At 40.8% G+C, this 13,196-nt stretch overlaps 1 protein-coding gene across 1 annotated transcript; it reads right to left on the bottom strand.

Annotated features, from left to right (window-relative positions):
• Nucleotides 1-28: 28 nt before the first annotated feature.
• Nucleotides 29-6,093, bottom strand: LOC119886609 (ATP-dependent RNA helicase DDX19B). Its single transcript, XM_038697454.1, has 12 exons — nucleotides 5,905-6,093; nucleotides 5,391-5,430; nucleotides 5,189-5,281; nucleotides 4,959-5,094; nucleotides 4,552-4,644; nucleotides 4,379-4,481; nucleotides 4,154-4,268; nucleotides 3,861-4,038; nucleotides 3,370-3,607; nucleotides 2,842-3,004; nucleotides 2,461-2,652; nucleotides 29-2,251 (listed from the first exon to the last, which is right to left on the bottom strand). Exons 1-12 carry the CDS (start codon nucleotides 5,959-5,961, stop codon nucleotides 2,190-2,192), a joined length of 1,470 nt encoding a protein of 489 aa, XP_038553382.1. The 5' UTR covers nucleotides 5,962-6,093; the 3' UTR covers nucleotides 29-2,189.
• Nucleotides 6,094-13,196: the final 7,103 nt, after the last annotated feature.

The raw sequence follows: 13,196 nt of genomic DNA, 5'->3' as shown, positions 1-13,196 counted from the left end.
CACTTATACAAATAAGCATTACACTACATACCGATGAACATCTACATGTTCCTTTAATTCAACATATTAAGAATACATAACTGTGTCCATGAACGCAGCTCAGCTACAGAATATCACACACCTTGAACCTATCATTGTCTACACATGACCTTCAGGTTACAACAGACAACTTGCTCTTTAAGCCTGGTCAGGCAGTATTATTACTCCTATGTATACATGTACGAACTGGGTTTTGGTAGGTTCTGACAATTATCAAACAAGGTATACAACATGTGGAGAAGAGTGTTAAGTTCTATAGCCAAAACTGCTTTGTGTCCATGGCTTTCGTACAGTGGTATTACATTATGGATCAACAAAGTGCACACGCTCACTGATAATGTATACATCCAAATGTCCAGATAAAACTGCATACACGGCTTCTTAACCCAGAAGTCTTCAGACCATATTTCTGGATTTTCAGCACTCACTTGCTTCTAATTTGGCTGCATCTGCTCAATGAGTTGAGTGATTTTCAGCAAGTTGTCTGTAAACAGTCCATTAAAACCGGACTACCACCAGCAGTCTTCACAGTGCCGGTGGGAGCCAGATGAGGTTTGTACAAGGTTCAGTCTGACCAATCACTGCCCTTAATGTTCCAGCGCATTCATCAAATACACCAGACATCACACCAGTTCCGTAATTTCGTACAGTCACCCACTGATGCAGGGTTAACTGATTTAGGCTCACCGTATTCGAAGTGCTGCATCTGTCAAAATTGAACCTCATGAGGAATGTTCTTGCACTTCTTAGAAGTGACAGTAATTGTCAATAATTCAGTAACACTATTTCTTTTGATCTAATTTTTTTTCTTTCTTTTTTTTTTTTTTTTAAATGTACACAAGTACATGTTTTCTGTCCGTGCGACTGTGTTGAAGCAACACAGTGAATCTGATTGGCATAGGTCCTCAAGTCAATTCAGCATTTGGTTTCAAGAACATAATTCACACATCCTGAAGATGTCCATAATTCAATATATAGTCAAAATTTCAAGTGTTAGCCAGAATATCAAGCCCAATGTCTTAGAATATCAATAACAAAATCATATGTATATATAATGCACTTGAGGAAGGCATTTTTTTTTTTCTCACAATCCTTAACAGCAGCACAGTCTGGGTGAAGAATGTAGCTGAGCTTAAGTCAAACTGGAGACCCTGATTGAAAAGATTGTGTGGGACAGTGAGACACAAAGGGAAACTGATCAACATCAGACCTTAATGGCCACATTGTGTTAAAATGAGGTTTTATGAGACAGATGAAGGAAAAAGAACACCAATGATTAATGCTCAGCAGTGGCGCCAAGTCTGTCCTGATAATGGCCGCAATCGCTTTTAAAATGATATGAACAATATGCGTGAGATGTGTGGTTGGCCGATGGCTGTAGGCTAAACAGAAAAATTTTAAATGTCCATGACTTGGAGTTAGTGTATTGTCACTCTAGGCAGCCTTTTTTGGCATTTGACTACACGCCCTGATGCTAAAGCTGAGGTTAATTCAGGATTAATTTCTGTCACGTGAATACAGGTTGATAGTATTTGATAATAGCTATCACAGGTTATTAAGTTTGCATAGACCCTTGAAACCCGACCATCACCATCTCAATAACATAATCTTAATGATTAAACTACAGCTCGGGGCAGCATACCCAACTTCACCCTTTGTACCGAGTTTTGGTCAATACAGAGCACAATAAATGCTGTAATAGTCAACATGATACATTCAATTATATTGTGTTCTTTTTAAAATTAAAAACTTTGTGGCTCATAAAAGGGTTATTTTTCCTATTAGGGTTTTTTGTAAATCTCTTTACAGAATAACTTGTATCGAAACACCAAAAAGTGTTTTTAAAATCCATGTGTTTGGTAAAACAGAGTCGACTGTGGTTGCTTGTGCAGCATCACAACACACAGCGATAAACTCAGAGACTTTATTCAAAGAGGTACAAAGAGTGAAATAGGGTATGTTCCAGAGACTTACAAAACACTCGTCTGAGAGGAGACATATCCACGTGTAAACATATGCTGTGTTTGTGGTTTTGTTCTTTTCTCCGAAGGCTAAAAGCATAAAACACTGAAGGAGCGTACAGTCCTTGGAGAGCGAAAAGGGGAAGGGAAGTTGGGTCTGCGCCCTTCATGCGATAAACGGCGTTCTCTTTAGCTGGCGATTTTCTCAATTTCATCCAGATCATCTGTGTCTAGTTTTTCAATTTTCTTACCTGTAGAAAGAGAAACCACAGGACATAGTGGGGGTTCATTTAGAGGGTTTACATACAGCTGAAAGCCACCATCTTCCTGAATTAACTTAATGTTTTTTTTAAAACAACTGAAGCGAAACATATTCACACTAAAAACAGACGTGTGAATGTACCTCGTCAACTTGATCCTACTGTTTGTGTGTATAAGAGAGTGACTGTGTCAGACGTACTGAAATGCTCCTGAATCCTGTTGAGGATGTTCATGCTCATCCTGCTGTCCACCATGTTGATGGCCAGTCCCCTTTTGCCGAATCGACCCGTGCGGCCAATCCTGTGCAGGTATGTCTCGTTGTCCGGGTTACCATCCTTGTCTACTGGCAGGTCAAAGTTGATCACCACAGAAACCTGCTCAACATCGATGCCTGAATGTGTGAGGCAAGTGGGAAGAAGGATATATATTTATAAAAGTATTACAAGAAAAACAATGTACATGACAAGTACATATTTCATTATTTTTAAAGAGCTCAAGTGCAAAGCTTTTATTAAATATTGAGACATGTAACAGTTAAACAGAAAGTTACATGATGACATGATGTTGATTCTGTCCTTACCTCGAGCACAAACATTTGTGGTGACCAGGACCTTCTCCTTGCCGTCTCTGAAGCGGTCGATGACAGCGGCCCTCTGCTCCACCTGCATCTCCCCACTGAGCAGCGCCACCTGGTGGCCCTCTCTGGACAGCTCTCCTGCCAGCCAGCCTGCAGTCTTCCTCGTCTGGATCACACACACAGGAAAGTGCTGTCAATACTTTGGCAGCAAACTGATGTGATACTTGGCAACACTAGCCGATTTACTGGAAGAGTTAGGCTGTTAACACACCCTGATGACAGCCCTGTGCTGAAAGCATTGGTGCAATAAACTGCAGACCAATCCAGAGTCCAAATCTCACTTCCCTTTTTTCTGATAGTCTTTTATAAATATAATATATATAATATTTTACTCTTGTAAAGAACTTTGTGACAGCAGACAAACGTAAAGGAATTTGTATTTCTTTATTCCTCTAAAAACTTGTGGGTCCAAGTGAGAATCCTCATTTTTATTGTAAATCATGTGTGTAAACACGAACTGAATGAACTCACATGGCAGAAGATCATAGCCTGGGCGATGGTGATGGCTCCGTAGATGTTACAGAGGGCTTGGAACTTCTCCTCCCTGCTGTTGCACAACACATAGTACTGCTTGATGGTATCCAGTGTCTCCTCCTCTCTCTTCAACTTGATGATGTTGGGGTCAGGCACAATGCGCTGGGCGAAGTTCCACACAGTCTCCTCAAAGGTGGCCGAGAACAGCAACATCTGGCAGTTTTTAGGCAGCATCCTGTGCGGCAGAGGAGACAGGAGTAAAGGGTCAGCACAGGTCAACATTTGGATATGTGTATCCCAGAAACTTAGCTTGAGAAAATCCAATTCACACGACAAATGATAGATAATTTTTGTGCGTAGCCTTTTCACACAGTTACTTTTAATTTAGTATGTGCTAAGTAAATAATAACTTAAAATTTTAGACTTGCAGTTAAAAAAGCCAAATAAGAACACAAATAAAATTATTCCTCTTCAGTGTTTATTCTGACCTCTGGATGCGGATGCTCTGGTCCTGGTGACCCTGTGTGGCGATCATGACGTCGGCCTCGTCCAGCACAAACACCTTGATCTTCTTGGGGTCTATGAACTTGAATTTACTGCACCAGTCCAGCATGGTACCAGGTGTGCCAATAACTATCTGTTCCTGCAGCTTCATGCCCCGCTGCACTGGAACAATTACAAGAAACAAACACGTCAAACACCAGACGAATTTGTATTTTAAAATATCTTCTTTATCCATTACGCTGTACATGCAGCATTGAAGAGAGCAGAGAAGCCTTACATTTATTCCCTCTGATGGCGTAGACTAGTCTGACTTCAGGATAGTGTTTGCCCATCTGCTCGATTACCTTTCCCGTCTGCAGTGCCAGTTCATAGGTGGGTGACACACACAGGCACTGATAGAGAAATGGACAAAAAAGGGATTTAAGAAAGATTTAATGTCACACATTTTGAAACTCATTTCAATTTGAGTTCTTCTAGAAGAGCGAGGGAAGTGCAGACAAACCTGGGGATATTTGTTGTTGGGATCTACATGACTGAGCATGGCCAGGACAAAGGCAGCTGTTTTCCCTGTTCCTGACTGTGACTGGGCAATCAGATTCTGTGGACTAGAAGAAAAGCAGACTTAGATTGCTGAAGGACTCTGCAACACTTATGTACAGTGCAAAGTATACTCACGGTTCGGCCAGCATCATAGGTAAAGCAGTCTCCTGGATTTTGGATGGCCGATTAAAACCCATGCCGTACACGCCCTGAAGCAATTGTGGTTTTCTGCACACAGGGGGGAAAAAACAAAAAGACAGAGCCATGTCTTCAGCAAAGTGTTTTACAGATGTTTCTGAAAGCATATCATCGCTTTATTGGCAAATGCATTTTTCAGCTCTACCAATAAAAGGACAAACAGGAAGAACACTCCTGGAGCAGGTAGGATTAATGTCTTGGTGGGAACATTTTAGCTCCAAAATATCTTTGAGACATCATAAACTAACACTAAGCATGATTGAGAACGGATTAATAATTAATATCTGATGCCCCCAAATATTACAAGTCAACAAGATAAAGGGACAGACAGAAGATTCACTTACAGTCGCAACTCCTCAAAGGACTTGACTGAGTAGAGCGGGGAGTTGGGATCCCTCTGAAGAACTTCCACTTGATTCGTGTTATTGACGAGATTATTCCGGATCAGCTTGTTCAATAATGACTGCGCCGCTTTGTCGTCTGAACAAACAATGACTGTTACAACTCAGGAGACAACCAAACATCTCAATGAAATATATTTAGGCTACGTAAATAATAAACTGCCTTAAGTTACCTTTGTCGTCGTCTTCTGTGGTCTTGTCCTGTTCTCCCTGGACTTCCGTACTTGCAGCTGCACTGCTGGAGTCTGTCGCGTCTGCAGTCGTGCCTGCAACATTTAAAACTATAAGCTACTTATATTTACATCCAAAACATTTTGGGAATGAATGGCTATCTGACTATTGCATCTAACACATAATGCTGCTTTGCACGCTTACCATTTTCCTCTGGTTTCTCTCTTATTTGAAGGTTACCGATCTGCAAGAAGGAATATAAAGTTTACAGTTGTTTGTCCGATAAAATAATATAATTTCACTAGCCCCGGAGCATCTCGTGATATAACGTGAGAGGTACAAACTGGGGCTGAATCACGACTCCTTCTGGAGTTATTTTAGAGCCTCTTGCATCAGTTTCTTGCTGGCCAGCTAACGTTAGCTGCTAAAGCTAGTTACTCACTGAGCACGCAGCATCTCAGCTCAGGCTAGTTAACTTAGCTCTCGTAGCAAACAGAGGCCACCCGATAGTTTCGTTTTTAAGTTGATATGAGCGTTACTAAGACAGACTGTCCGCAAGAGCCAAATTATTCACCGTCGGCGCTGTCGTTGGGTAATTTCAACCGTAGGAAATCAGGCCGGGCACCTACTTTCCGTTTACACTGTACCAGAACAGGCCAAAGCATCCTCTAAACAAGCTAACAACACGTTAGCTCGTGTTGCGTGAGTTGAGGTTTACCGATTCCGCCGCGGCTTCTTGCTCGTCCACCGCTTGGGCCCAGGAGTCCGTAGCCATCGTGCGTCAGTTTTGTTGCTTTACTCAGGATAACTCAAATAGGAAAGCGAGCTCGGAGTGAGGAGTCAGTAACGTGAAAGTAACTATTTCCCACAATGGCGTGCCGAAACAGTTTCTGGGCATCTGTGCACCCGCTCACATGTCCGGGTACAACGCACATGTCAAACGATAATAGTTCCCAGTTTGTTGAAAGTTCCCACCTGACTTACAAAAAACCGCAACTATGACTGGCTATTACATTAATTATTAACAGATAAATTTAATGAATTTAAAATGTTCATTTAAACTTTTGGAGTTTGGAGACTGAATGTCAAGAAGCATTACTCTGCTGAGCCTGTAGGTGGCGCCACAACGTTCTGCATAATCTCACCCTTCCTAAATAGGACAGAAATCTGAACCCCCCCCCCCCCCAACACACACACATTTTGGTGGTGGTGGTGGTGGTGGGGTGTTCAGATTTCTTTATATTTACCAAATATGTTTGGTAATATACGCCACTAATATACAATATAAACTGACTGATAATGACTTGGAAGGTGGCTCTTTAATTTTACCTGCAGTCCTGTCTTCTAGAGGGGCCCAGTGTCAAAATCTAGTCAAAATACCAGCAATATTTCAGATAATATTATGCTTACACCATTTATTTTACTCAATAAATTCGAATGTAATCAAATGATCACAAACAAATTTAAAATGGGATGTGGGGGGACCTGAATAGGAGCCCCACGACTCATTAATACACTGGGGCCCCCTAGTGGTTAATTCAACCCTGGGGACCCCAAAGCACTGTGAGACGGCCTCAGCAGACAGATGTGCTGAAATGAATTCAGTGAAGCTAATATAGACTCATGTTGGATTTAAACATGATGTCACTATTTCACTAACATTGTACTGTTTAAAAGAAAAAGTGAATGTAATTGGCGTTTTAGTTATTTCTCTATTTATCTGAGAGACATGGTGGACACAGAGACAAGCAATGGCACATCCTTCTTTTTTAATCATACACTCTCTCTTCATAGGTCTGTATAAATGTGGTGCCTCTAAGCAAGTTTTAAAATCACATTAGCAACCTTCATGCCTTACAGTAAATGCAGCATCAGTGCACAGACTTTTTTATTCAGTACATGTTTGTGTATCAGACGCTTTGTCATGATTTTGTGCATCTACAGTGACACGACAGCTATATTAAAGTCAGTATATCTACTCTGGATTACTAATGCAGAGGGTGTTTTAAAAGTTCCTATTTAATTTGTTCCTTTACTCTATAATTAAAAAAACATTCTAACCCAAGCAATTTACAGAGGAAAACAGAAGTAACACCAACCTCCTGCCAGAAAAGAAGGCCTGGTTTCATCATCTCCCCCAATTTCCCCTCCGTGCATCAAAATGAATCACACTGATTAAGAACTTTTCTCATTGAGATAACCATGCAGTACTTTCTAAGAGGAAACCTTTTCTAAGCCTTCACTGAGCTAACTGCAAACATTTTGCAGTAAAATGACACAAAAGAGTCATTGTTGGTGTTGTTAAGGCTTATTTAAAATGACTATATCATTAGCAGCCTTACTGAAATAACGAGGAGGTAAACCCCACATATCAAGACCAACAAATTAAGAAACTCAGAAGTATGAATGAACTCTGATGATGCAACCAGTGTATCATCATCATTAAACAGTAACAACCAATACTGAGTAATAGAAGCAGGGTCCCATGTGGAAAAGCTCACTTTGAAAGTTTAAATCACTGCAGTTTTTTGAACTGCATATATATTTTTGACTACTCCAACTATTAGGTGAAACAACAAATCATCATATAATTATTAAACCATATGTGCAAGTTTTACAGATACAAGTCTCTAAATTAGGTTTCCCAAAAGCATAGCCGCTATCACTCAATAAATCTTTTCTTTAAATGGTTTGGACATATTTGTAAAGGCTCAGACTTTATGAGTGCCCTTGATCCCTTTATTCTGCACTAGCTACTTTTCTAGATAAGCGGATAAGAGATAAGTGGGACTAATCAGGACTGTGGCTGGTTTAGTGCATGTGTGTATCAAGTGGCAACCTCTAGTGTCAAAAACTGCAGTTCTTCAAATGGCCATTTCAGTCTGGCTCCAAAAGCGAGTCAATCCCCATAGACCCCATGTTAAAATGCCAAACTTTACAGCAGAAATAAACATGTTCACAACCTCATATAAAAAGACATCTTTGGACTCTAAAGCTAACATAATTTTCCTGTTCATAACAACTGTACAGGGGTGAATTTTTATATAACTCACCTGTATAAATTATGTTAAGGCTTAAAATTATGTATATTTAAGGGCGTGGTTGTTGCTTTGAGTGACAGGTGGGTGCCCAGGTGACTCGCCGCTAGTTGTCTGTAATCTTCACACATGCTCCACCTCTTTTCCCATTTATGGATTTGCCAGAGTCAGCCACTGCCAAAATGGCGACAGCCAGAGACTTTCACTTCAGAAACCTATGTGTGACATCATGGACACTGCATCCATGTTTAATACAGTCAATGGGTAATAATGAACACCCTCTTTCTATACAATCTATGGTTTTATGCAGACTACTGTGTTTGTTTGTGTGAGTTTATGTGAGAGAGGTGCTGGGAAGTGAGTTTTATTACATAATGACAAAGCCAGGCTAGCTGGTTCCCCCTGTCTCCAGTGTTTATGTTAAGCTAAGTTAAGCTAACCGGCTGCTGGCAGTAACCTCATATTTACAATACAGACGTGAGTGTGATATTAATCGTCTCCTTTCACTCTGGGCAAGAAGCTACTTAGCATTTTCCACAAAATGTTAAACAATTTCTGCAGTGCAGAACTGAGAGTTTTACTTTTCCAGTAGACCAGTCATGAAACATTTACCTTTTACTGCGTTGGCACAGTTAGGTATAGTGCTGCATCATTGTTATTCCAGTTTGGTGCTTTGGTGGAAACCATGCACGCTATTAACCAGAGCTGGCCTCCACTAAGGACCATGCAGGAGCACTCGGGGTCACCTCTGGAGCCAGACTGCTGTGGCCGGCTGCTCCTTAAATGAATGCAGAATTGATTTCACACATTTCCCCTGTTCCACTGGGATAGATAGATAGATGATGACAGTGGCTTTGGATTGTGCTGAAGGAGATTACATTGATCTCTTTTCCGCTGTCATCCAATGGTCAACGCTGCTTCGTGTGTGCGTCAGTCCTAGTAAATCTACACGTATGTATGCCTACGTTAGCGGCTGTGTGTCAGCATGTACAGAGGAGAGCAACCGAGGAGAGTCTATTAGATCGTCAGTTTGGAGACAGAATTTGTCAAAGGCTTGAAAGAGCTGAGTTTATTGTTGCCTCCAATCAGCTGCCTTGCCGGAGGTATCCATGGCAACTGAAAGAGTAAAAGTAAGGCTTGAGGTCTCCAGAGAATTTGGAAGAGACAGAGAAGAGGACTTTGTATTGCCACATAAGGACTCATTTCAAGCGCTGAATATGACAGAAAGGATATCAAAGTCGAGTAGTCGCAGTAAAAATTGTTTTTCTGTGTGAACAATCTGAAGAAAGGTAAACACTCAGCCCGCAAATACATAATGTGAGATCGGGTCAAACACTACTCCATGCTCATAAATATACAGTATGTTACAGTTTATGTAGGCAGTATTTATACTCTCCATATTTATGCAGTAACACTTCAGCAGGGTGCTAACACAAGAGCTTGAACCTGTGTTCCCCGTTTAAAGATGATCTGCCTCCAGTTAAAAAATAAAAAACTTATGCAATAAAGAAATAAAAACAGCGTTGGACAAGAACGTGGACAGAATAAGAGGAGAAACATTTTCTAAGTATTCACTTGAACTTTAAACCCATTAAGTCCCTTTTTGTACATTTCTTGTATCGAGAAGGATATTTAACTGAGGTATTCACCACTTCATCTGAAATTGGATATTATATTGGTATACTCTCACTTTTGCAGATTGTCTGGAGAATTCATGGGCACTAAGAAATAATATATTTAATAGGTAGCTTTTATAGAATATGTCTCTGTTCTGTTTTGTGTAAAACTTGGTTTACTTTCCTTTCTTTCCTTTTTTTAAACTTTGGAACATGCAAAGTATGTGGTAAGCAGCAATTATTTATTTTTCCTTGGAAAATGAATGTCAAGTGTTGGAAGTCTTTCTTTTTGTGTGGCATTATCATGTGTCATGTAATCCCATGTGGGACGGTCCATTTCAATCGTATGACACAAAAATAAAAAATTCATTCAGTTGTTCATTCAATCATTCATGTGATGCCTCAAGCAGGTTTGAACTGTGAATGGGTGATTCAGTTCACCAGTGGCCAGGTGTACCTTCGATTTTGCAAACATAAGTTTTGGGGAGCAATAGTAATGCAGATTGTAGTTCCATTCTGCTGAAAGCAGACAATATATACAAAAATTATAAAATGGTAAACAGAAGTAAACTATATTGCATGGAGCAGTGCTGAGGATGAATTTGAATTTAAGAGTCTCACAGCCTGGGGGAAAAAGCTGCTCTGCAGTTTGGTGGTACGACAGCAGATACTTCTGTATCTCTTTCCAGACAGCAGCAGGGTGAACAGGCTGTGGCTGGGTGGGTAGTATCTTTAAGGATCCTTTGGGCTCTGCAGGCACCTCACAGATATCACTGATGCTCGGGAGATGGGTATTAATGATCTTCTGAGAGGTTTTAATCGCCCGCTGTGGTTCTGGGCCGTGCACATCACATGCCAGTTTGTGATGTTTCCAGTCAGGATGCTTTCTTTTGCTCCTCTGTAAAAGTTAATAAGAACTTGGCGTAGGAATTTTGTCTTCTTATGTTTCCTTAAGAGAGCTGAACTTTCTTCACCAGTGTGGAGATGTGAGGTGACCATGTCAGGTTCTCTGTGATGTTGATTCCCAGGAACCTGAAACTGTTCACCTGCTCCACCTCAGCTACACTATTGAACAATCATCTCCTCGGTTTTGCCGACATTGAGCAGTATATTGTTCTCTGTGCCAAGGGAGTCACTTTGTGTTGAAAAGTGGTGGGGACATAAGGGTTCAGATTAGGGGTGTGATGATACACTTGGGTCATGAGATGTGACGATGCACGAGAACAAGATGAAAATCTGAGATGAAGATGAAGATTTTTAACGCTATTTTGAAGACATATGAAATGCTGAAATACATAAGAGGGGTGTCTGGGGGTCCTCCCCCAGAAAAATGGAGCATTAAACACTTAATTTCCTGCATTCTGGAGACATTTCTGCTCCAATTTACAGTGTAAATGTCTTTATTTATATAAAGGAAAACAAAAAATTCAGATGGCAGGTGATAATTACGTAAGTTACTTTTTTTGGACTATGCACATTTGTTATTATTTAAATTATTTATTTATTTAAATTGCATTGCATGTTTTGTTATTGTGCAAATAAACCAATTATTTGTTAGTAAACATTTCTTGTTGCAAGCTTCTGAACATTTTTAGCAAATGCTTTCAAAAAGTGGTGGGGACAAAATCAACCATTTCAAAATGTCCCCAGTGTAAATGACACCTATGCTCTGTGTACCACTCTGCAAGATTATCGATATGCTTGTTGTTTGAAATCCGTCTGATGATGGGGGTGTCGTCCACAAACTTCACAGTAGATTTCTCTCCATGTTGGGGGATGCAGTCGTGGGTGTACAGCCTGAACAGGAAGAGGCTGAGCACGCAGGATGCAATGTTGAGCATTAGAGTAAAGGATTTGTGACCCCCAATCCAAACTATCTTTGTGAGGAAGTCCAATATCCAGTTGCTAGGTGTGGTATTTAAGCCCAGAGTGCTGAGTTTGCTGATCAGTTCCGGGGGGGAGATTGTGTTGAACGCTGAGCTGAAATCCGCAAACAGCATTCTGATGTAGAAGTTGTTTTTCTCAAAGTGCGTAAAGGCTGAGTGGAGGGCAGTGGAGATGGCATCCTCTGTGGATCTGTTGGTTCTGAAAGCTAACTGGTGAGGGTCCAGGCTGGCTGGGATGTTGTTCTTTATGTATATATATTATATTATATATATATTAATATTTATTCATTTAGCTGACACTTTTATCCAAAGCGGCTTACAATTGCTATAATATTGCTTACTATTGGTATTGCTGAAGAACCAGTTTCTTAAAGCACTTCATCAGAATGGAGGTGAGTGCCACAGGGCGGCAGTTGTTCAGACTAGACACTGCAGACTTCTTAGGTACAGGGACAATGGTGGCTATCTTGAAGCAGATGGTAACCCTCTCCTGATAAGTCAGTCTCCTGTCAGTAATAACATCAACTAGCTAATTGGCCCAGGTTTTTAGTACACGGCCAGGGATGTTATCAGGCCCAGCAGCTTTACTCATATTTACTCTCAGCAGGACTCTCCTCACATCTGCTGTGAATACTAACAGTGGCCGGTCCTCTGGAGGTGGAGTAGATTTTACAGCTGACTCTTTGTTGAGGAAATCAAAGTGAGCATGACATGTTTTTAGCTCATCTGGTAACATGGCCTCACACATGATGGGGGAGCTCCTGCTTTTGTAGCCTGTGATGTTTTTGATCTTTGGTGTTGTTGGTGTTGAAGTCTCTCTTCAATCTCTGCTGATGTCTCTGCTTCGCCTCCTTGATGCCAGCTTTCAGTCTTGCTCTGGCGGTGATGTATGCTTCTGTATAACCTGAGCAAAAAGTGAGAAGCTACAATAAGAGCTACAGAGCAGACAGATGGACAGATGGCATGAAGACATAATACAGACAGAACTGAAATGGTAGCAGACAACTCCGCAACAGATGATCTGGGAGAAAGTGAGCCTAGATATACATACCTGGTGTGAGGAGCAGCTGTGCAGACCGGTGACTGGGACAGGTGAGGTAGGGACACTGCAGTGACAACTGTTGGTTCATCTGATGATATAGCCTTATAAAGCTGGTATGACCAATGTGTTTGCACACAGTTACCTTTTTACAAATCCATCCATTTATATATCCAGCAGAGGTTAGCAGAATTAACATTTCTCTAGTGTCATGTAAGCAACCAATATTCACTCTCCTTCTAGTTTTCACAAAAACTGAAAAAACCTTTAAAAAGATTTTTTTTCAGCAGTTAAAATTTCAATTTCAATTCAATGTATTTATCTAAAAGGGACAGTGCACATTAATGAACGTCAGTGACGTAAATATGTCAGACTAGTCTAATCCCCATGCTCCACTATGCTCAAATGCTAGTTGCTAACTTCCGTCTGTC

The sequence above is a fragment of the Micropterus salmoides genome, unplaced genomic scaffold (assembly GCF_014851395.1).
Source record: "Micropterus salmoides isolate LMB-PRFRI ecotype aquatic unplaced genomic scaffold, ASM1485139v1 Ms_hic_scaffold_4, whole genome shotgun sequence".
In the NCBI taxonomy this organism is placed as follows: Eukaryota; Metazoa; Chordata; class Actinopteri; order Centrarchiformes; family Centrarchidae; genus Micropterus; species Micropterus salmoides.
Note: the sequence above shows the minus strand (reverse complement) of the source record. Positions and strands in the feature narration are given on the sequence as shown.